The sequence below is a fragment of the Papio anubis genome, chromosome 16, assembly GCF_008728515.1.
Source record: "Papio anubis isolate 15944 chromosome 16, Panubis1.0, whole genome shotgun sequence".
Taxonomy (NCBI): Eukaryota; Metazoa; Chordata; class Mammalia; order Primates; family Cercopithecidae; genus Papio; species Papio anubis.
Genome location: NC_044991.1, coordinates 84401728 through 84425403, shown reverse-complemented (window position 1 = coordinate 84425403; position 23676 = coordinate 84401728). Strand labels below are relative to the sequence as shown.

Here is a 23676-nt window from a genome sequence, read left to right as displayed (position 1 = left end):
GCAGGTCATCTCAAGTTTCACCTATCTGCAGCCACACGTGTTTTCTTCCCTACCACTTCACCTGAGCAGTCTCTCCTGCACTGACATCTACTGATGGTGTTATCGCCCTCCTGGCATTCCAGGCCAGCAGTGGGCAGCATCCTCTAGTTCCCCCTCTTCATATGCTTGCTTTTGATCCATTGTCTTGTCCCTTCCCCTAGAGAAGCACTTCTGGTCCATTACACTTCTGGGGTCCTGACAAGGGATGGAAAATGCTAACATCTTTTCTCTTGAGCCAGTCAGGATTGATAGTGGCTGCCTGGGTGCCAGAATTAAGAAGAGTGTTGCGATTGTTTAGTGATGCCTGCCTCAGGTGCCAGGAGGCAGGAGCAGGGCGCATGTACTGGGTATGCATCATCTCTGATCCAGAGCCTCCTCTGAGCTCCCTGCCTCTGTCCTTACTCCCTATAACCAATCCACTTTCCACAGGGTCACCAGTCCTCTATCTAAAATAGATCTGGTCAGGGCACTGCTTTGTGTCTAACAAGGGAGGAAGCCATCATGGTTGATGACATCAAAGATCAACCCCTTAGCTTGACATTCAGGCATTTTCCCAATGAGGAATTTGTTGCTTTTTTCTTGTTATTCTCAGCAAACTTCTCACCCAAACTCTCCAGCATGCCGTTTCTTGTCTCTTGGGCCCTCGGTCACACTGTTCCCTCTGCCTGCAGTGCGCTTCCTTGTCCTCTGGGGCTAGTGGGCCTCCGTTCTTCCTTAAGAGTCCATTCAGCACCTCTCTTGGGAAGAACCACCACCTGCAGAGCTGCCTCCCACCTTCCTCATACCTATACACAGGCACTGGGATTTGCCAACATCAGCGAAAATGAACGATCTCTTTAGGGACTATGTCTCCTTTGGCCTCATACCCTGTTTCCCCAAAATTGTTGCCATGGAAACAGATGTGGAACTAAAGCTGAACATGCCCACCCTCTGACCCAGAAGTCCTGCTTTGAGGCATTTACCCAGTGGACACGTGTTCACCAGAAACCATGCACAGGAGTATGCATTGCAGCACGGTTTGTCTCCAACTGGAAACTCCCCAAATGACTATAAAAAAATGAGTTGTGTCCTATTCATACGACAGGGTTCTAGACAGCAGTGGGAATGCAGGGACCACTGGTAGACAGAACCACATGAGTGAGGCTGTCGAAAGCTGCAGACGCAGAAGAGAACACATTTGTGATTCCATAGTCAGGTGTCATGGAGGCAGAGCCAGTCTGCGGTTTTGGGTATTAGGAAGGCAGTCAGCCTTAGGGGAGCAGGGACTGGTGTTTGGGAGGGGCCCCTATCGGGACGACTTCAGAGCTGGTAATAAATGTTTTGTGTCCTGCTCTACGTGTATTCACGTTGTGGAAATTCATCACACTTCCTGAACGCTTGTCTGTGTGCCTTACTGTGTGTACGTTATCAACAAAGTAGTTTACTTAAACTAGAAAGGAATTGCGTGAAGAGGAATGTGTTCAGTGTGGAAGATTTATGAGACCCTGCTAAGCATCAGGCTGTGCAGGGCATGGGATCCAGAGCTGAGACAGTCATGGGTCCTGTTCTTACAGAGCTCAGTCAAGGGGGATGCCTTACATTTGGGAATGATCCAAGTCTGAAGAAAGCAGTTTTCATGGTGAATGGTCATCTGGAGAGAACACAGCTACCTGGGAGTATTTCCTGCCCATCCGTTTCCACTTCTGGGTGTATATACAATTGGGCTTGTGTGTGTTTTGCTCAGAACTGCCTTGGTTGCAGTCAGGCAGCAGCCTGACTAGAGTTAGCTTAAAGGGGACTTCTTTGAAGGATTTCAACATAACTTGTAGATTGGAAGAGCTGAAACCCAAACTTCAGGAAGGGCGGAGACTACCAGACCAGGGGATCAACCCAGCAGGTCTCTCTCCTCAATTCCAGCCTCAGTCCTCTGTACTTGGAAGCTTCTTTCTCACAGACCAGGCATCCCTGCAGGGTGCTGGCAAGGGGCTTCCCAGCGCACTGGATTACATCCTTAGAAATCAAGGCAGGGAGAGTGAACAGGGGCTCTTTCATACCAGGTTCCAATAAAAATAAAAGAAGGCCTATGTGTGGCCAAGGTTAAGACTGGCTTCCTCCTGTCCCTCAACTGGGGAGAAGAGGGTCATGGAACAAGATGGTGGCTCCCTTGGAGTCCCATGGCTCAACTGGGACAGTGATGATGGATTCTCCAAGAGAGACAGACACACGAGGGATGGGGAGTAGGGGTGGGGGCACGTGGGCAAGGCTCCTTATCACCTGTGCATCGCAGTGAGCCATGCCCCAACTTTGCTCATCCTGGTGAGCTATGCCCAGCACAAAGTGACCCCCAGGCAACAGGAGAAATATATCTTCTGTACTGTTTTCTTGTGTCGGTAACCATTTATTATGTTCATTTTAGTTTTGTGTATTATGATGTACAGCTGTACATATGCATATATTTGGGTTCATACCCCTAATTTTTAGGGTGTTAAATACTGTCCCATAAAGCACGACTCTGAATACTGCAGGTTCTGTTTAAGCATGAGCTGCCCTTTGCAAGTCTACACAGTGGGTTGCCAGTTTCTTTGGTTGTGGCCCTCCCTTTGTATCAGACAACTATAACTTAGGGGTTTGCCTGAATATTTCTCATAACTGTAGGTGGGAGGAAGAACCCCAGATGTTAGGGAGAGGCAAGGTACTCCTGAGTGATGCTGGGGGCAGGTGTGACTCCTATCTGGGACATAAGTCTTCCCTGACATGGCAAAGGATCACGTGGCGGTGGGGGGACGCCCAAGTGGGCAGCTTCTTGTTCCTACCTGCCTCTAACCCATTATTGACACCCTCCAGCCCAGAATTTCCCCTCTTGGGGTCTGTTCTGGGGCTATTTCGGGTTTTTGTAAAAGAAAGACACTGGTCTTGTCAGTCTTGTCTTTGGGACAGCGATGGGGCTGCTTTCTGTCAGGATGGTGTTTTCTGGAACCCATTTTCTTTGGACTTATCTTTTGGTCTTGGGGATTTAGGCTCTTTTAATTTTTTGAAGATGAAAGTCCTTTGTTAATGCCTGTGAGCTCTCTCAGCCCTTGGGGTGCTGGGATGTAACGAGGTAGAGGGAGGAAAAGCTGGAATCCTAGGCTCTTGGCTTCCTAAGGAAGCTTTTCTCTGTGGGCATGGGGAGATGTCAACTCTAGACATTTAGTTTAAAACTCAAGTCCTGGGTAATCAACTATATACAGTAACTTTAGAAGAAAGTATAAAGACATATTTTCACCGGAAAAATGCATGCAAGCTTCTACCTATTTTAGTGGTAACAATTCAATCGTCTTGAGACTTGAGTTGAAATGGTGCAGATTCCATGCTGTAGAGTGGCTTCCATAGAAAAGGAAAACCTTGGAAAGATGAGATTTGGAATTTGGTTTGGACTTTGAATTATCCACTGCTTATTTGTGTGTGTGTGTGTGTGTGTGTGTACTTCATGACTGTTCTTTCTTTGATAAAGGGTACAAAATTATTTTCAGAACATGTGACAATGTGGGTTTCAGGGAGAATAGAGTAATATTGTGGCTCCTGCTTCTCATAGTCTCCAATTAATTAATGAAGGAAATCCTCTCAGAAAGCCATACCAAGGAGCCCACAAATGTTTGCAAGAAATTTAGTTCCTCACTTTATCCCTGAGTTGCTTTTTAGAAGAGAAACCTTGTAACCCCGATACCTTAACAGTTAAGATACAGTTTATCTTACATATTAAAAACAGTTGTACCTGCAGCTGTTGCAACAAACCTTGTGTTTGTGATTATGTATCAGTGTTTTCTTTCTTCATTGGGCATGACTCTAATGATTGTACCTGTGTTTATGTCATGCTTATTCAAACATATCTTTATTGTTCGGTCTATTGCACTTTTTATTTTCAAATGTAATCATAAGTGCACTGTGTAAATGCCCACAGCACACGTTGCTTCTTCTGCATTGATTGTCATTCTTCTGGCTCATTGTTTTGGAGGACCTGTAACAATGGCAGACTCAAATGGCTCACCTGTGACTTTCCCCTGTGAGCAAATGGCTTCTGTGATCTTCCCAACAACTCCATGAGAAAGGGCCATTGTTACTATCTCTAGGGAGAGGGGAACACACAGGGATTAAGTAGCTTGGGGAAGGTCACACAGCTGGTAAGTGGCACAGTCAAGATCAAACTCAGGCCACCTGGCTCTAGAGAGTGAAGGTCAAGAGGGTGAGCTTTGGAGTTCAGCCGCTCACCTGGCTTGTGACCTTTGAAAGTTACCTGGCCTCCCTGAGCCTCAGTTTCTTCATCTGTAAAATGGGGATCAATCCTGCCTCGTGGGGTTCCATCAGATGCTGGCAAAGAGTGCTCAGTGTGGGGCTCACAGAGTAAGCACTCAGTAAACATGCGCTTTGCATTTCTGGGCTCTTCAGCCGTCCTCAGTTGTGAAGCAGATGTTCCCCAGCCCCTTTCTCTGCTCAGTCTGATTGTGTATCTCCCAGTGGGGCTGTTCTGAAGCTGGGTTCATCCAGCACTGGGAGCAGGGAACTGAGGTTTGCTGGGGACCCACTGTGTTCAAGGCATTGCACTTTGCTCCTGTGCATGATTGCAGGAGCAACCCTCTCTGCTGAAAGTTGAATCATGGCACACCTCAAAGTCTCCTCCGGGCCTTTGGAGGCCTGGCCGTGCTCCGGTGGAGAACAGAGATGGTTGGAACAAGACTTCATCTGTGCTTCACCTCTCCGAGTCCCCTGGAGAAAAGCACTTGAGAAGCCATGAGTTGTCCCAAGACTGTGCCACCTCCTTCATGGGCAGACCTGGCCTCTTCCACCTCTTTCCTAGCACACTCTTCAAAACCTCTTAGATGCAATGCTTTGGGAGAACAGCTTCCAGGGTAACTAAAGCTGTACATACACAATTCCACTTCTAGGCATGAAACACATGCCCTATGATGTTCATAGCAGCACTGCTTTCAGAGCCCCAATTTGGAAACTCCCTGAATGCCTATGAACTGTAGAATGGATACATGAATTGTGGTCTAATACAACGATGGCCTGTCATACGACAGTGAGGATGAACGAGCATGCACGGTGACGTGGATGAATTACACCAGCACTGCTAAATGAAAGAAGCCAGATACAAAAGAGGGTATAGTGTATGAGGCCCTGCAGGGACTGTTCAAAACCAGGCAAAACTAACCTATAGTTTGAGAAGTCCAGGGAGGGAAATTGGGTGTTCTGTCTCTTAACCCAGAGGAATCTCCATGACTGGGTTTACTTTGGTTTACACACATGCTACATGTATGCAGCAGTGCAGTTAAAAAGTTCTAGCAAGCAAGCAAAGGAACGCCCCTTGCTGAGCTGTTGATGCAGCCACAGAGATGCATGGTGGTTCAGGCCTCTGGTTTGGGCAGGACCTGGGCTTGAATCCCAGGTCTTTGACCCTGAGGAGGTCACTGGACACCTCCTGGGTCTCAGGTGCATGCTTCACCTACCTATGTGGGATTGTACTCACCTCCTCGGGCTGCTCACCTTTTAGGGCTGGCATGAGGGTCGACTGAACTGGAAAGGTGACAGAGGACTGGCCCCGGCCAGTCCCACGGTACACAGTCAGACCCTTTGCCTTGCCTTCCCACCTGGGGTCACCTCCAGAGGCTCACTTGGTTCCCAAGTGGCTGCCCTTTACAGAGACTCCTGCCTTCTCTGTAAATCAAAGCGGAGGGTGGGGGGGCGGGGATTGGTGACGTCCCCATGGCCTTCTTCTCTCTTTCAACCCCCACCCCCCACTCTGCCATTCACTTCTTTTACTGCTGTTAGTCTACTGCTGTGGCTGTAAACCTTGGCACCTCATTAGAAATATCTGGGGGTGCTTTAAAAAGATATTGATTGCCTTGGTTCAGGAAGGGGTAGGAGTAGCTGTGTGCTGGAGCCCGCCGTGTGCTTCTCTTGCCATCCATGTCCAGCAACCTCACACTGGTATCTTGGAATCTGCCAAGACGGTGGTATTTACACTGTGGAGTCAGCAGGCGCTTCAGATCAGGTCCCAGAGAGCCGGTTGTTAAATGTTTACCAGCCCACACCTGGGCCAGGACATCGATATTTTCTAAAAGTTTCCACAATGATTTTCATGTGCATTCAGGGCTGAGAACCCCTGGTCCTAGAGATGTCCCATAGTAGGCACAGTAAGGTTTCTGCTTACCAACAATAGCTAACAGTTACCCAACCCTAGCAGATGTTAAACTATTTGTGTGAATGAGATCATTCAACCCAGACCACAACCCATGAAGGAGGATTATGATCCCCATTTTTTAGATGATGAAATCGGGTTCCATAGAGGTTTTTTGTTACCTTATCTAGGGCCACTCTATTGGTTATTGGCTAAGGCCAGATTCCAACCCAGGCCTGAGCCCCTGGGACCTGAGTCTGGCCAGGACCTCTTGGATGGCTGTGGTTAGTGCTCTACTTTTCCCAGCAGGTTGGACGCAAAATCATGCTCTTGTCGTTCAGGATGACCATGGGGACCGTGGGGTCTGAGCCCGTGACCCTCCAGTCTGCAGTGTGTCAGTGCGGAAGGAGCAGTTGTCACTGGGGTCACTGGCAACAGGAATGCCTCCATCTAGCTTAGGCAAGATGCTTGAACTCAGAGCCTGAGAGTGAAACCCAGACACTAATAAGCTGTCGGTGTTGGTGTGTGTTCTCTTCCTCTTCCAGTGGAACATGACAAGGAATTCTTCCACCCACGCTACCACCATCGAGAGTTCCGGTTTGATCTTTCCAAGATCCCAGAAGGGGAAGCTGTCACAGCAGCCGAATTCCGGATCTACAAGGACTACATCCGGGAACGCTTCGACAATGAGACGTTCCGGATCAGCGTTTATCAGGTGCTCCAGGAGCACTTGGGCAGGTGGGTGCTGTACGAGTATCTGGGAGAGGTGCTGAGTTTCCTCTGGGGGCAGAGGAAAAAGGGGGTGATGGCCAGAGGATGGGACAGATTGGTGCAGCCACGTTCCAGGCCCTGTACCAGATTATCCCTTCTAAAGAAGGTGTGTGGTGTATGTCACTTTCTTAAAACCATGACCGACAACGAATTCAGGAATAGTAGAAGGCCTGGGAGCCCGAGGATGCATGGTGCCATATGGGTATATATAGGCAGTCTGGATCTGGCTGGGTGCTAAGGGACATAGAAGAAAAGGGGAAGGGGAAGAAACATTTTTGAAGGGCTACCTCTCTCCCATTCCTTACTCTGAAACCCAGTACACGATGTCAGGCAACCAATTAAGGTGGCCATCTAAAATAAAATGTTAGGGGAAGAAAAAAGCCCAAACCAAAAATAAACAGAGAACTCTTAGCTTCCAAGAATCACTAGGTCAGAAACCAAATGTGTGTGTTGAAAGTCTTTAATTTATCGAGATGCCTTAATTTCAAGGTCTTGTGAGAGGTAAGGAGGCTAAGAAAAAGGGCTGGGACATTTAGCAGGTGCATTCTATTCAGACAGTCCGGAGGCGGAAATGACCAAGGTCCTATTACTTAGTGGCTGGGTTACTGGACCCCTCAGGCTGTCAAACGTCTACCGTCCACACTGGGCAGGGAAATTAATGGAAGAAAGGTGTTGTGGGCACCTCCTTGTGATGTGCAGTCCTAGCATCTTCAGCTAGAAAGGGGACTTGTTACCATAGACAGGGACAGAAGAACCATCACAGCCACGTTTGCCAAGCACTGCTATTTGGCGGGGGCGAGGGGGTGGTCATCTAAGTACCAAGAAAACAAAACTGTCTTGAGCGTTTCCAGTGTGTTGCACTTGAGATATCTTGTTTCACATTCACAGTAGCCTTCAGAAGTGGGGGCTCATCTGTAAAACGGGGAGAACTAAAGTGGCCCGAAGCCAAAGAATGAGGCCACCCAGAGAGAACGTGGCCACGTTAGGACATGAGCCCAGGTTTGCAAAGCTGGAGCCCACGCTTATGAACGATATTTCTTTCAAAAATTTGTTTTTAGGCTGGGTGTGGTAGCTCACGCCTGTAATCCCAGCACTTTGGAAGGCCAAGGTGGGTGGATCATTTGAGGTCAGGAGTTCAAGACCAGGCTGGCCAACCCCAGTAGAGATGGTGAAACCCCGTCTCTACTAAAAATATAAAAATTAGCCAGGTATAGTGGCACGTGCCTGTAATCCCAGCTACTTGGGAGGCTGAGGTAGGAGAATTGCTTGAACCCAGGAGGAGAAGGTTGCAGTGAGCCGAGATGGTGCCACTGCACTCCAGCCTGGGTGACAGAGCGAGACTCTGTCTCAAAAAGAAAAAAAAAAAAAAAAAAAAAGTTTTTGAGTGAGCAAGACATGCTCATGGTATAAAATCAAAAGGAAAGAGAAGGAACCACAGTGAAAATGAAGGCTCTCAGCTCGTGCTGAGGCAGCCCCTGCTGCCAGTTACTTGAGTCTCCTGAAATCAGCGAAGGGATCTGTGTTGCTGTTTTCACCTGTGGCACCCCACAGTGCATTCACTCCTGCCCCTGGCTTTCATCGTTGGATGATGAACCTTGGCAGCCCTTTCCAGTGGTTCACGCGGGGTGCCCTCGTCCTCTGAGTCACCTCACTGTTCCACAGCGTGGGGTGTGCTGTCTTTCATGTGTGCACGCTGGCCCCTCTGTTCTATGATGAATGGTGCCGCAGGGCAGGTACCCTCGCTGACACACCTGTTCATGTCTATCAGTCCGATAAAGTTCTAGAGGTAGAATTGTGGGGTCAGAGAGCCCACACGTGGGTGGCTTTGGTAGACACTGCTGAGCAGCTCTCCTGGGAGGTGACATCGGCATCTACTCCCAGCAGCCAGGGAGCTTCTTTCTTAGGGTGAAACCACAGCCTCTGCGTCCAGGCTGTTATCTGGATTCTCCACTCAGCTCTGGCAGCTCTTGGTCCTTCCTGCTGGCTTCATGGGTACCTGGTCCCATCATGGTCTGAGGTGTCTCTGCTGTCTTGCCTGAGATCCACGGGGTGGATCCTGAGTGCTGCAGGGTTGGGCAGCAGGCCTGAGCACTGTGTTTGGAGCAGGGACGGGCGTTCCAGGCGTCCTCCCTGCCAGGCTGCTGGCAACAAGCAACTTGGGCTGGGGATGCCCATTCTGGTGCTGGGGTCCTGCTCCTGGGGGCTTCTGGGCTGCTGGGTGGCTGAGTCCCCGCTCAGCACAGGTACCTGCTGCATGCCATGCATGAGGGCATCGACCAGAACAAACTAGACATGAGTCCCTGCCCTCTGGAAGCTCACGTTCCAGCAGAGGAGAGGACATGGCAGGTGGGAGCATTGAGCAGGGAAGGGAGCAGGGTGAGAAGCAGTGGAAGGAAAGACCGAGCCGCTTTCTTTAGGTTTCTACATGTTCTTCCTGTGCCTCCTGCAGCAAAGCCTCCATTCTTCAGACGTTAAATGGTTAAATTAAAAAAATATTATTTATTCATTTTTTTGGACAGGTTGTTTTGTTTTTGAATCTAGAACCAAGATACCCCTATTATGTAGTTCCCCAGCTATTAAGAGCATGGATTCAAATCCTGCCACCAGGTACCCGTGTGACCTTGGGAAAGAGTCATCTCTCAGAGCCTCAGTTTTTTCCTTTGTAAAATGGGGATAATAACTGGATCTCCCTTCCAGAGTTGTGCTGTGGATGGAAGGGGGTGACATACTTACAACAGTGTCTCACACACAGGAAGTGCTCAATAAATGGTCACCTGCGTTAGTATCATCGTCATCACGGCAGGAAGTGGAGAAAGACCTCCCTGGGAAGATAAGAGCCCTGGGTGGTGGCTGTGGCACTGCCTTCCTGTGTATGTCCACTGAGCCAGTTCCCCTAATTCTGCAGTCTCCCGGTGGGAACAAAGCCCTGAGCTGGAAAATGCTCTTTGAATCCCGTACGCTTCTGCCAGCTCGCCTGTTCAGAGATGGGGCTATTCTTTGCGTGTCCCCAACCTGGGCCCGCACGGCTTCTTCCAGCTGAAGGCCTCTTGCAGATCTCAGCCCAGGGGAGCCCAGACCCTGCCCTGCTGCCCCCGCTGTGTGGCTGCCTCGGTCTCTGTGCCGCCAGCCGTCCAGCTGTGCAGGGCTGGGACATCTGACAAGTTGTGCCTGAGCTCCAGGAAAGCCCTGGGGGTGCCGGGGATTAGCTGGCTTTGGGTCGGCCTCAGCGTCTCTCCCCTTGTGGGAGTCACTTTCCACTGAGTCCTCTTGATCTCTCGGAATCCAGATTAAATTCCGATAATGAGCTGAGCTGGAGGCCTTCCACAGCCCTGTGGCTCTGTTTAAAGCGCGGCCCCAGACAGCTGGAAAGACAAGTTGGATCCGCCCTTGGCGGGCTGTGGAGCGAGTGGGGGCTAAGAGGCAGGTCTGGGGACAGTGGCCTTGGCTCCAGAGGCCTCGCTGGGGCGAGAGGGGGCTGCTAAAGGATCAGAGTCTCATCCTCATTTTCTGAACCCCAGGCCTGAGGCCAGGCCAGCTGGGGCCTGAATTCCAGGAGCTGGACTTGCTACTCTCCCCGTTGGTGCAGACTTTGGTTCCAGGTGAAGGTGAGGATGTTTGGGGTAGGGGTCATGCTGTTTGCCCTATTTCTACTGTGGAACTGGGACCTGGCATCTTCCATCCCAGCCTTCCCCATCTCTCCCTGAGCATGTCCCAGGCTTGCCCTGCTCTGCAGCACTGCCCCACATGTAGGCGACACACTCTGCTTTGGGAGCTGGCCTATGAGAACCTCCCTGGGAGGCCAAGGCCAGTCAGGGCAGCAGAATCTGCTCCAAGGGAGTCAGCTGCCACCAAGGTCGAGATGATGTCGGCAGCTGGATGAAAATGTCCTCTGGTTCATCTCAGCAACTTTGGCTGCCAGGAGGGTGACCTCAGTGTGGTCTCCAGGGCCAAGATTTGGATCAGCTGCAGTCTGAGTCACTCTGAGGAAGAGGGAGCTGCCCCCTGCCTGTCCCCACCGCACAGGATGGATTGGCAGAGGAGGCCTGGGCTCAGCTTCCTGGGTACGTTCAGCCTAGGCAGAGGCTCTTGCCCTCAACCAGACCTGGGACGGGGGCCCTGAGTTTCTGCCTTTCTGACAAGCTCCCTGGGGACACCCTGATGATTTTGGTCCCTGAACCTGAGAAGGTAGATGGGGCTGGATGTGGTAGGAGGAATGCTGCAGCCCCCTCACAGGACAGCCCTTGGGCAGTGGGCCAGGGCTCCTTGCCCAGTCCTCTCCTGGGGATGCTGGGGTGGCGGCAACTTGTGATGTGCAGATTCATGACTTGGTAGCAAGACTCTGGGTGGGTTTTGCCCTACCGTTAGCCCCCATGAGCGTGTTTGGGCAGAGAGCCATGGTCACGTTCCAGAGCATGTCTCCACCCTGTGGTTGAGGCTTCTCGTTGCGTGGTGCTTACGGTTTATGACTGTGCTGGACATTTCAGCTTTGTTTCACGCCTTGCAAAGTTTCCTATGAAGACATATCATCCCCATTTTACAGGTGCAGAGCCTGGCTCAGAGGTGGGAAGTAGCTTGCCCGAGAGCACACAGCTACAAAGTGGCAGAGGTGGGACTCGAACCCAGGCTCTTAGATTCCAGCACTCACCATCTTAGCCATGGCCGTGCCTCAGTGATTCCCATAGTGCTGGTTTCCTCACCTGGGGCTCACATGGGTCCATTGATGAGTCCTGAGTTGGTTTTCAGCCTTGGCTGTGCATTAGAGTTACAGAGCCTTTTAAAAGTCCTGATCCGTAGGGGTTGAACTGTCATTGGTGTGGTTTAAAAGCTCCCTGTGTGCTAGGGTATGAACAGGTGGGTAAGATCTCTCTGATTTCTCACCCATGAGCTGTCTTACATGCCCAAGAGGAAGGAAATAGTTTTTTTTTTGTTTTTTTTTTTTAAGAGAGAGAGATGGAGTTGCACTCTGTCGCCCAGGCTGGAGTGCAATGGCACCATCTCAGCTCACTGGAACCTCCACCTCCCAGGTTCAAGTGATTCTCCTGCCTCAGCCTCCCACGTAGCTGGGATTCCAGGTGTGTACCACCACGCCTGGCTAAATTTTTATTTTTAATAGAGGTGGGGTTTCACCATGTTGGCCTTCTCTGACACATTCCATGTTCCCTTCAGCTTGGTGTCTCAGAGAAGACTGTTTTTCTTGCTGTAAGAGTGAGCCCAAAGTATATTCCAGAACACAATTGTCAGTCTCAATGGCACAGGAAAGGGACTGGCTAAGGGTGAAGATCCCTTTGGACTCTGGCTCCAGAGGCTTCTGGAAGCTTCTGGAAGCCTCTGGAGCTTCTTGCTGCTCCTGAAGGCTGTGTGCCTGTTTCCTCATCTCCTGACTTCAACCTCTTGCCACTACACCTCAGCCCCAGGGCATGAGCTCTGGTTTTGAGCTGCCTTCTCAGGATGTGCCAGTTCAGCTTCCTGAGTAGCCTTTTCAGAAGACAAGCAGGATTCCTTCTGGCTACTGGGAACTTCCAGGATATCCAAGAAGGTCAGAGGAAAGCAGTCCTCACCAAGGAGCCTTGGCATTTTTCCTCGCAGCCCCTTTCTCTGGGCCCCACTCCAGAACCCAGGCTGAAGCTGCCTGAGCGGGAGTGGCCGGCCTTAATGTTTTTGGTTCCACTTGGGGTCCTCTCATGGATCTGCAGGGATCCCTCTGGAAAAAACCACCCAGCTGGGCAGAGACGGCAAACCACTGTGTTCAATCCAGTTAATGCTGGAGACACGGCCAGCATCTCCTATTCAGCATCTGGGGGCCAAATGCCCATTGGCTTCCTGTCCTGTGGTCTGAGGCCATCTGGTGGACCTTGGTGGCTCTTTTTGATCTCTGTCCCTGTTATTTCTTCCCATAATTCATCCCAAGCCTGGCTTCACAGGGAGCATACAGGTGGTGGCTGGGAATCAACGGCAACAGATTCCGTTCGCTGAGTGTTTATGGCGGGCCGAGGGGGGAGGTGCTCAGCAGGTTGCCCACATTTTCCCTGATTCCCCATAGGTGTTATATCATGTGCGGTGAAGCTGAGTGGGTGTCCCCACAGGTGGTCAGTCCTGCCCTCTTGTAGACCATCTGTGGGAAAGGTCTGCTCCCTTTACGTTTCCATAGATTTAGCCGGGTCCACAATGCGATCTCGGAGCCTCCTTTCTCCCATGACACTTGTCTATTCTGGGAGAAGGGATGTCTGCCTTTGGGAACAGTCATAATGACAAAAGCTAATTGTATGCAACAGGGACTCTTTACTGCTTCCCACAACAACCCTCCATGGAGGCACCCTTATCCCTGCCCAGCCCTCTTTTTTTTTTTTTTTTTTTTAAGAGATAGACAGGGTCTTGCTCTGTTGCTCTGCTGGAGTGCAGTGGAGTGATCACAGCTCGCTGCAGCCTCGACCTCCTGGGTTGGAGTGATTCTCCTACCTGAGCCTCTCAAGTAGCTAGGACCACAGGCACACACCACTGTCTGGCTAGTTTTTACTTTTGTAGAGATGAGGTCTCACTATGTTGTCCAGGCTGATCTCGAACTTGGCCTCAAGTTATTCTCCTGCCTTGGCCTCCCAGAGTGTTGTGATTACAGGCATGAGCCACCGTGCCTGCTCCCACACCCTTTTTCACAGACAAGGAAATGTAGGCACAATTCTGGGTTGGGAATTAAGGATGAGAAGCTTACATCTTTCCCCAGTCACATATGTTTTTCTTCCTTGGCTGGTGGATACACTTTTTTCTTTCTCCTCATGGCAGTCCAGTCCTATAAATTGGGAAATGGTGGGGCAATTCGTATTTTCCACACGAGGAAACTGAGGCAGAGACCAGTGACCTGCCCAGCCTGTCCCAGCAGTGTGTAGTGAGGTTTTGCAGATGCACCTGGAGCCGCCTCTTATTCCATCCCTTGGAAGTTGCATGGACTTGGACAGCATGTGGACCCTTGCTGAGCCAGCGTGGGCTGCACAGTGAAGATCTGAGTGAGATCTGAGTGGGGCCCAGCAGAGACAGTGACGGAGGCTCCACAAGTTCGTTTTGCTCACTGTGGTATCCATTTTTCCTAGAGCCTGGCACATAATAGGTGCTCAGTAAGACACTGAATGCATGAAAGGATGAAAGCATGACCCGGCCTCTCCTTTGAGGATGTGGGCTTCCTGAATTCACACACCGCATGGTCTGGTCCTGTGTGCCCGAGCGCACGCACAGCAGATGCCTGCTGGATGAGCAGGTGCTGGCCACAGTATCTTTGCCCGGGGGCTAGTCCGTCCTAGCAAACGCTCCAACATGCTTTCTCTTCCAGAACTGAAACTCGAGAATGCCTTTTTCCTTCAGCATCTGAGCCCAATTTCCAAAAAGTGAAAATTGCTTGTAATTATGATACTTTTTGATCCTATGGATGTTTCCCTGTGATGATTATAATTACGTTATTTAGAGCTGTGTGCCAGTGGGTACCCAAGGGTAGGTCAGTTCTTGTTTGCAAATAGGGGAGACATCAGCATGTGTGCGGCAGCCTGGGGTTCTTTACACTGGAATGCATTTGGGGAGAATAGGCTTTCGTGGAGGCAGCTCTCTGGATAACTTGATTTGGCACTTTGATTCCAAAAGCACTTCATGCTTGGCCCTGGGCCTCTGCTTGCCTATAGAAGCTCATTTTTCCAAATGTATTAACATCTGTGTTTCGAATCAGGATCTGTAATCGCTTTAGCCTTTTTGGCAGGAGACAAAGAGAATTAATATTTTTCAATTTGGTCATAAGCAGTCATCTGTAGCTGGGAAGAAAAGTGTCTGCTCAAATATTAACTCTAAGGATGAGGAATACAGGCTTACTAGGAAAATGATGTTTTAAAGGAGACAACCACAATTAATGAAGCTAGTTCAAGTTCAGATTGGAAGTAGGCATGTGGGTAAATACTCAAGGTTCTTCCAAACCCTGCTTCTTCCTTTGTCTTCTTATTGCCACCTCTGTCAGTGCAATATTCTTCTTTTTCCTCAATAATGCCCATGGCTTTCCATTTTGCCACCCCAAGAAAGGAAGAAGGAAAGCTGACACCAGGCTTTGCATTCCAGCACACAAGCCACCCTTCTCCTCCCGGGACCAAGGCAGGCATTGCTAATGGATCCCAGCACTCCCTTTCCCTGGATCCTTGGTAAAGATCTCTAAATGAGGCAGCCACTGCCAATTGAGTGAAGCTGCCATCAAGTGAAACTGGTTTCAGGTCAGGTTCCTCAGAAGCTGACCCTTAGCTGAGGATTGTGTGGCTGTGAGAGTGAAGGATTAGAAAATGTTTCTAAGAAAGGCCTTTAGAGCATCGGACAGTGGGGAGGTGGCGAGGCCAGGTGAGGGAGCGGTGCTGCTGCAGAGCACCCCGTAGGGTGACTTTGGCTCACTCTTCCTGCTAGAGGTTCTGGAGACAAAGGTGCACCCTCACCCTAGTCCCATCAAGAGAGCTGAAGTGTTTATGCCCTGTCATTTGAGGCAGGGTTTCTATTTTCCATCCTCCACAGTAGTGACCTTTGGGGGAGGCTCATTCTCTGGGGTAAGGGCCATCCTGGGCATTGTAGGGCATTCAGTAGCAGCCCTGGCTTCTGCCCACCAGATGCCAATGACACATCCCCACACTCAGTTGTGAAACCAAAAATGTCAGCAGACATTGTCAGGGTCCCATCTTTAACGGGTCTCTAACTAGGCCCTGGGGAAGAGTTAGGAGACAGTGCAGAATGGCCTTGACTGAGAAGCACAGGGTGGAGGGAGGGATGTCAAGTGCCTCTGGGTGACACAGCCGAAGCTGAACATACTTAAGTGGGAAGTCCTTCGACCGCCCTGTCTTTTTCCCACCTTCCCATTCACCTTGCTCACTGCTACCTACCACCAAACACCAGCTCTGCAGCCCCTCACACACATCTGTCCGGGGTGGTGCTCAAACCCGGCTGTTGTCAGAACCTCCTGGAAATACATCGGAAGAGAAAAATACAGGTTCCCATGTTTAACCCCAACTAGTCAGATGTAGGGCATGGAGTTTTCATCATTAACGTTTGAAAACAAGCTCCCAGGACTGACTGTGTCCCTTTTGGGGCCCACTGCAAAATGAAAATGTTGGGCCCCTTGTCAAAAATGTATAAAGGATTTCAAGACAGCAACAGCACAGCATGAAACCAAGCTCGGAGTACTTCTGTGTGTTGGGCCCCGTGTGACTGCATGGGTCACACGCCCATGCAGTCAGCCCTGGCCTTGCCATCTCCCTGGATATAGATGTCTGTTGATATCTGTGTTGATAGATATCTTTATACAGATACCTTTCAGCCCCAGCCTCATTTCCGGCTGTCTCCTGTACACGTAAACATGTGGAAACACAGACAGATCCTTGGAAACACAGACACAGCCCACGGACGCGCAGACACGCCTGGTTTCCCTGTTTTAACACCTTACATCAAATAGGGTACAGTTTTCATAATTAAGGACCCAGCATCTGCATTTTTATTAATGAAAGTCAGTCATTTATTCTGGACCCCTTTGCTTTTACTTCTTGTCCTTCTGTCCTGTCCAGGACGCCACCTACCCTTCAGTGGCCACATCTCCTGGGACTCCTCCTGCCTGTGTGTTTCTCTGGCTTTGCTTGTTTCTGAAGGTGACAATCACCCGGCGTTTGCTAGGGAGTTGATGCAGAATCCTCTCCCACTAGTGTTCGGTCTATCTCAGCCCCACCTATTTTAAAATTCAACCCGAATCCTTACGCTCTGGTTGTGGCTCGCTGTCTTCTGAGCTTGGGTGACCTGGGTCACAGCCACATGGGGTCCCCAGACGGGAGTCCTTGTAACTCCTGGGCTTTCAGCTATGGTGACCCCAGTGCCTGGCACAGAACACTGCACGCGGCTGTGCTTCTTGAGTGGAAACTAGATTATAAGAGCCTTTTTGGGGTAAGGGTTCTTTGTCTCCTAACTTCCCCAGGGCCTAGGTAGGGGTGCTTTAAAGGTGGCACTTGAGGTATCCTCAAAAGCAGGCTCTTTCCCCTCCGTGCTGTGGGCTTAAGGAGTGGGCTCAGCCTCCTGCTCTGGGGTTGAACCCACAGGTTCCAGAAGTGGGAGAGGGTGGGTGGGGGTGGTTTGGGAGTCAGGTTTGCAAGTGGGATTGAGGGCTGGAACCAGGAGCCTCCCAAGAAACCTGTCATGGTCATTCTCCTTGGAAAGCTTTCTCCAGCTGAGCCCTGCCTCCATCCCTTTCCCCTTGGGGGTTCCACGTGCGGGGGCCCACGGTGCAGTAGGAAAAGCATCTCTGAAGCCCTTGTCTCGCTCCTTGACATAAGAGGGATCCTCCAGCTTCCCCTGCATCGCTGGTGTTTGAGCCTTTTCTCTGCAGATGCCACCACAGGTTGTCCTGGCAGGGGTCCTTGCCATGCGTGTAAACTGCATTTCTCCTCCAGCCCATGTCTGGCTCCTCAGGCGGTGACTCCCGCCACGTCAGCCTCACCAGCTGCGACCTTGGACAGGGTCTCCACCTCTCCTCGGAGAAATGGACCGGCTGAGCCGCAGACCTCTAGGTTTCCCCTCCCCACACACCTTTCCCTATGCGGAGCTCTGCTGGGAGCTTTCTCCGACCCACTGAGGAGTCGGAGTCAAGGCCCATGGAGAATTCCCCAGCCCCTCACCCTCAGGAGATGCCCCTCACCCTCAGGAGACGCCCCTCACCCTCAGGAGACGGCCCCTCACCCTCAGGTGACACCCCTCACCCTCAGGAGACGCCCCTCACCCTCAGGTGCACCCCTCAGGAGCATAGTCTCCAGGAGGTTCTGACCGGCTTGAGTCCCAGGCCCACAGTGTTCTGTTTTGACATCTCCAAGCCTGCCTCACTTCCCCGCCCCCCTCCAGGTGGTTCCTGGGGTCACCTCTCAGACAAACTACTTGCATTCAAGTCCTTGACTCAGGATCTGCCTCTGGGGTCACTGAAGCATGACAGAGGCCAAGTGTCAACCATACAGGGCAGCTGGGAGGGCTCCCTGGCAAGGGGCAGCTTTGGCACCGGCACAGCTCCTGGGACCCGGTGAGGGTCTACTAAGTGCAAGCCGACGTCCTCAGCCTGCCCCCTTCCTGGACCCCCTGGCTTAAGGATGCTACCATGAGAATAAGTCTTAGACACCCCGCTCTGGCCTTTTCTGGAGGTTCCAACCCAGCCTCTGTTTTTGAGACTCTTGAATTTGGAAATTGCATTACTTGTTTCTGTCTGCAAAGCACTGTCAAGTTTCTCTCCCCTTGTCTCCCTGCTTTGCTGCACTTTTTCTGTCTCTGGCTTTGGAATCTTAAAACAGCCTGTGGTTCTCTTAAAAAAAACAAAACAAACAAACAAAAAAAACAGGTTGGAAAGATGACCCAGCTCGAAGACTGTATTTGTGGTGCTTGTTTATTCCTTGAGTGTGCTGCGTGAAAGGGGCTGAATTTACCTCATTCTATTTTGGTCTGGACCTGGAGGCTGGAGGAAATGCGGCCCCCAGGGGAAGTCTAGAAAGATGAGTCTCCCCATCCTCCATGGCTGCCCGCCCACCTCCACAGTGCCAGACGCAGGGAGCTGCCCATCCGTGTGGGATTTCCCCCAGAGCCGCGTCAGAAGCTCTGCAGTGCCCCCCAGGTTTTTCTGGGGGGACCCCCCAGAGTTCTTGACGTTTCACCAGAGTTCTTGATGTGTTCTGTGGGCCGGAAGCCAGCTTGCGGCTCAGTTCCACTGGGTTTCCGGATGGATCATGCCTGGGTTGAATGGAATGGTAGAGCCTCCAGTTTTCCAGAAACTCTGGGGCTGAAACCCTGGTATCTTAAGCAAAGAGTGACAAGAGTCGGGTCCAAAAGGAAATGTGAGACATGCTTTCTTCCCAGCTGTTGCTCTCTGCCTGCCTGAGTCCTCTTGATTTTTTCCTGATGTGGGGAAAGAAGGTGGCTCTGAAGAGGTGACGGGGACAGGAAATGGGGGCACTAAACCGGAAGCCCATGCAACCTGGAAGTTTCCAGCGGGGGGTCAGTTTGAGGTAATTTGACCGCCCCCTGGTTCCACAGCCAGGCCTGTGAAGGTGGAGGGTATGGAGGTGTCCAGGGGCTGACGAGGGTCTCCCTTCAACTAGCATGTGCAGCTGGGTGCCCATGGCCTGGGAGTGGGCGCCTAATGGGGCATAGGGTGGGCTAAGGCCCCAGTGAACTGTGAGTCAGAGCCATTTCTGGAGCTACTGGAATAATCTGAAAAAGTATTTACCATTTCTCTTTTAATAATATAAACGATTGGAAGTGAAACCGGAAAACTTCACTGGCTGTAAGGATGCAGAGGATACCAGCACGTTTGTCCAGTGTGCATCCAAGGCCTGCTTTGTGCTGAGCTGTGTGCTTGGTGCAGAGCACCGGCGCAGAGGCTGCTCCAGGGCTGAACAAAATAGGGCTGGTTCTTGCTGACAGAAAGCTTCAGACCTGGCGAGGAAAGAGGAAAACCCAAAAAACTATACAAACAAACGGAAACTCCAGCCCAGATGGCGCAGGGGAGAGGATTTGGGCTTGGAGGGTGTCCGACGTGGATGCGCCAGTAGGAGGGCATCAGTGGACGCTTCCCTGGGGAGCTCAAGAACGGGCAGGTGTGAGGGAGGTGAAAAGGCAGGGAACAGTGTTGTAGGCAGTGGGAACAGCATGTGTGAAGGGTTGTGGTGGGCTGGAGACTGGCACAGATGAGGACGGCTGGGTGGGAGGTGACTGTGGAGATAGGGGCCAGACCATCCAGGGCCTTACAGGTCGGGTGACCTGGAGTTGATGATAATGCTTCCTCTCTCTCCCCAGTTTCTCGGTTTGGACTGTCAGTACCATAGTCTTCTTTGTCACAGAACACATTCGAGAGCTTTGGCTTTTTATCCTAAGAGCTGCTAAAGGGTTTGAAGCAGGGAAGTGAATTGCTCAGCCCCTGCAGGCTGCTGGGGCAGGGGGAGTGCGGGTGAGAAGCATGGAAGTGGAACCCCTGGGGTTCGCTGGGCGGCAGCTCTCCCTCCACCATCAAACCATCACCGTGCAGGGCTGGCACTTTGCTGGAACGGGGCTCTGGGCTGGCTCCATTCACTACCTGCATTTCCCTGAGCCTCAGTCTCCCACCTGTGAGAGGGGACAACGGTGCCTGCCTCTCAGGTGCCATAGGGTTCAGTGGGCTCGCTCGGGGCTTTGTTCTGAGATGGTTCCATCTTGAGTTGGGGTCAGCTTGCTGCAGTTGTGATCTTGCTTTAAAAGCCGAGGCAGCTTGAATCCCATGGTGGAAGATTCACACTGACATTGAGGTTTGCTCCAACCAGCTGAGAGCCTTGAGTATCTGGCTCTGAGCTGGCATCTTGAGCGTATCTTTCCATTTAACTCATTCTCAGAACAATCCTCATGGCTACCTCCATTTTATAAACAGAAGAACCTGATGGGCAGAGGCTGACTTGCTCAGGGTTACTCCACTGAGATTTAATTCCAATTTTCCGCAACCCAGAGCCTGGAGCCCTACAGCCCACATCCCTGAACACCCACTGTGGGACCAGAGGACCCCTCTGGGGATTTCATCACAGAGAGGACTCCGGGCCCCTGACCTCCTGATTGTCTCTGCTGGTGGCTGTGTCTCAAATGAGGGAGAGCCTTCCATTTGTCGCCATGATCCTCGTCCCTCTTGACCCCCTGCCTCTGTGATCCGCACCTAGACACAAGTTTGAACGACTCATTACTGTGCTCCATTGCCGAAGCAGACATTTCTTTGCAGCAGACTTCTCAGAGCCTTTAAAGAGCTAAGGTGCATGACGACATCTCTAAGGAGCAATGTGTCGTGCGGCGCTTCCCAACCTTATTTCACCACAGCGCATTTTGGATTTTTGACCCTCCCATTTTCCTCTCTTAGCTATCCTATTAATAAGTTGCAGTTTTTGAGATCTTGAAAAACTCCAAACCCTTTGTCTTGTGGGTGGAGAAACCGAGGGCTAGAACATAAGGGCCACTGACTCGCTTTCTGACTGTGACAACACTGGCCTCCGGGCGCTGGACGGGCGTCTTCCTGACCTTCCCATGAGTGGCTGGGCGGGTGCTGTCCGCAGTCAGCTGGCCCTGCCCAGAGGGAGACAGACAGCTGTGGGGTGGGTGAGAGGGCCGTGGGTGGCCACCTGAGCTCTGTCTGGGGCAGGAGGATATTGTGCCTCTTTGTGTATTTTTCCACCTTACTCCCCAGAGCTTTAATTTTAGTCTTCCTGGATAGGCACCGTCTTCAAGGAAGTGTGTTTTTAAAAAGCCTTGGACCTCCCTGACTTCATCTTCCCGTCTGGGGGATGCCAGGGACTGTTCTATGATTTGGCAGGAAAGTAGGGCATTCCCTGAAGCTGAGGTGGGGGAGCCTGGGGCCCGGGCTGGGTCCTCCCCAGCCTACAGCTCAGGAGGGGCACCCCTTGGACCCGGGAGCTGGCTGCCAGGGTGGGGCCGGCTTCCTCCTGGGCTCCTTTGATCTCCTTCCCAGGCTTCCCTGCAGGCCGGGGTTGCTGCTGGGCTGACTCCAGGTGCGTGGCGGGCTGCAGTTTCCCGGCCTGACACCACAGCCACAAGCCTGTGCTCCCTCCATGACATCATGCTAGCCTGGGAATGCTCTGGCTGTGCTCGCTGGCTCGCTCTCTTGCTCCTTTTCTTCTGAGGAATATCCTTGCGGCCCAGCAACCATTCACAACACACAGGCCTTCAGAATGTCCAGCCTGCAGTTTTCCAAAGAGCAGCAGGGTGAGGCGAGGGTGAGAGTCAGACTAGGGGTCGGGGAGAGTCAGCTGGGTCTTCGAGTGGTAAAACCTGTGCTCTCCACCCCTGCTTAGAACTCCTCCCGGCTTCCCAGCGCTCAGCAAGACCTGACCTCCCCCGGCCAGAGGGCCTGCAGGGGACATCATGTACCTGTGCCCTCTCCTCGCTACTTTCTCATCGTGACTTCCATATTCAGTTCTCTCTGCCAGGAACGCTTTTCCCTGCCCTTTTAGCTGTGTTCGCTCTACTCATCCTCTGACCCCCGACAGGAGATGTTTCTGTGGAACGTCCTTCCCGCACACCCTAACACCTCACATCTAGTCCTTTTCTTTTGTCTTGCTCACCTAGAGGACTCTTCCCTCCTTCACACCACTTAATTCGGGTTTGAATGACCCTCTTTTGTGCTACGCACGCCCAGCCTCTGGACCCGGAGCTCCATCTCTGGCTGCCGTTGTGTCTCTGGCTCCTAGCAGAGCACCTGTGGAGAGGAGGAGATTGTACTGACCTCGTTGGAGGAGGAAGGAGGAGGTGGAGAGTGTCCCTTAAGAGACTAGTGTGCAGTAGGTGCCCAGGACAAGGTATCAGGGTGCTGAGGGCTCCCATCCACCAGCCAGGTGATTCCAAATGCGGCCCTTCCAACCCTGGCTTGCACCAGCTCCCTGAAGGTGGTGGGGGGCTGTGTCTGAAGGTAGCAGAGGGGGAGATCAGGCTGGCTCTCAAGCTGTGATGGTGAGAAGATTTTTCATTACACTGCCCTAAATTATGGCCCAGAACTGGTGTCTAATCCTTGTTCAGCCACCAGCTGCCCATGTGTAAGACAGAAGCTCTCTGATCTTCCAAGCTGAAAATTAAAATGACCAGAATGGATTTCCAAGGGCCTGTTCTGCTCCTAAGACCCTGGATGACTGGGCCCAGGGGCAGAAGGCTGAAGGAGCCCTGATGGTGGGCACAGACAGGACACCGACTGTTCCAGGCAATGAGGCAGTGTGCACTGCGTGGCCATGTTGGAATTTGTGTTTCCTGTGGCTCCAACGCCTGCCTGGGTGCCTCAGGGCCAGAGAGATCCTCAGACTCCCAACTCCGCTGTGTTTTGCCCTGGGGGAGTTTCAGGGCCAGCTTCCCTGGATCTGTTTTTGTGCTGAGGCCCTGGTCCTGCATCCCACATGGGAGTCTTACTCCCCTGGGAGTGGGGTGGTGGGTGAAGGCCCATAAGGGTCAGTCTCTAAATAGCCTCTAGGAAGGTAACCAGAGGCCAAAAAAAGGACTTCCTGCCTTCCCACGTTTGAGATTTTAAAATATCCCCTTTTCCATTGTGGTAGGACTTTCCAGGGGAAGGTGGGCTGAGAGACACTGGAAATGAGCCTGGGGACGTGCGGTTCCTCCTCCTGCTCCCTCTAGAATTAGATTTCAGCCGGTTCACCTGGGTGTCCCTGGGAGGAGGCACCCGAAAGCCCAGCAACGCACTGTTCTCAGGCTGGTGGTTAAATATTAACGTCTCTCAGTGCTGCGGCATCGGGGTCACCAGTGGCTCATGCCTTGCAGAGCAGGGACATGGGAGAACCCAATTTCAGAAGAGAAGAGAAGATGACTTTTGGGGTCTTGCTATTTCTTTAATCAGAAACAGCCTGAGAAAGTGGAAGGATCATCAAGTTTATAGACAAAAGACGTGTGGCCTGTCCCCTGGCTCTGCTGCCTTTCTGTGAGATTAGAGGAGGGGGAAAATCTGTCCGAACCCAGGAAACAAGGTGAGAGCCAGGCTTGCCACCTTACCTAGGTTTGTTCTGCTGATCAAGTAGAACATGGAAATATGTTGCCCCATACAGATCTAGCTTTTTCCAGAAATAGGACGTGCTTACTAAACTGAGACAATATTGATGTACATGTGTTAGCTTGTAAAGGGAAGCAAAATATTTCACAGTGAATTGCTGCTGCCACTCTGGTCTGTATGGATATAAATGTTT

At 51.6% G+C, this 23676-nt stretch overlaps 1 protein-coding gene across 1 annotated transcript in view; it reads left to right on the top strand.

Annotated features, from left to right (window-relative positions):
• Window positions 1–23676, top strand: part of BMP7 (bone morphogenetic protein 7) — a 96081-nt gene that overhangs the window by 29981 nt on the left and 42424 nt on the right. Inside the window, exon 2 of the mRNA XM_003904579.4 lies at window positions 6721–6913. Coding sequence (XP_003904628.1) covers window positions 6721–6913 — 193 coding nt within the window. The remainder of the gene's footprint in view (window positions 1–6720; window positions 6914–23676) is intronic.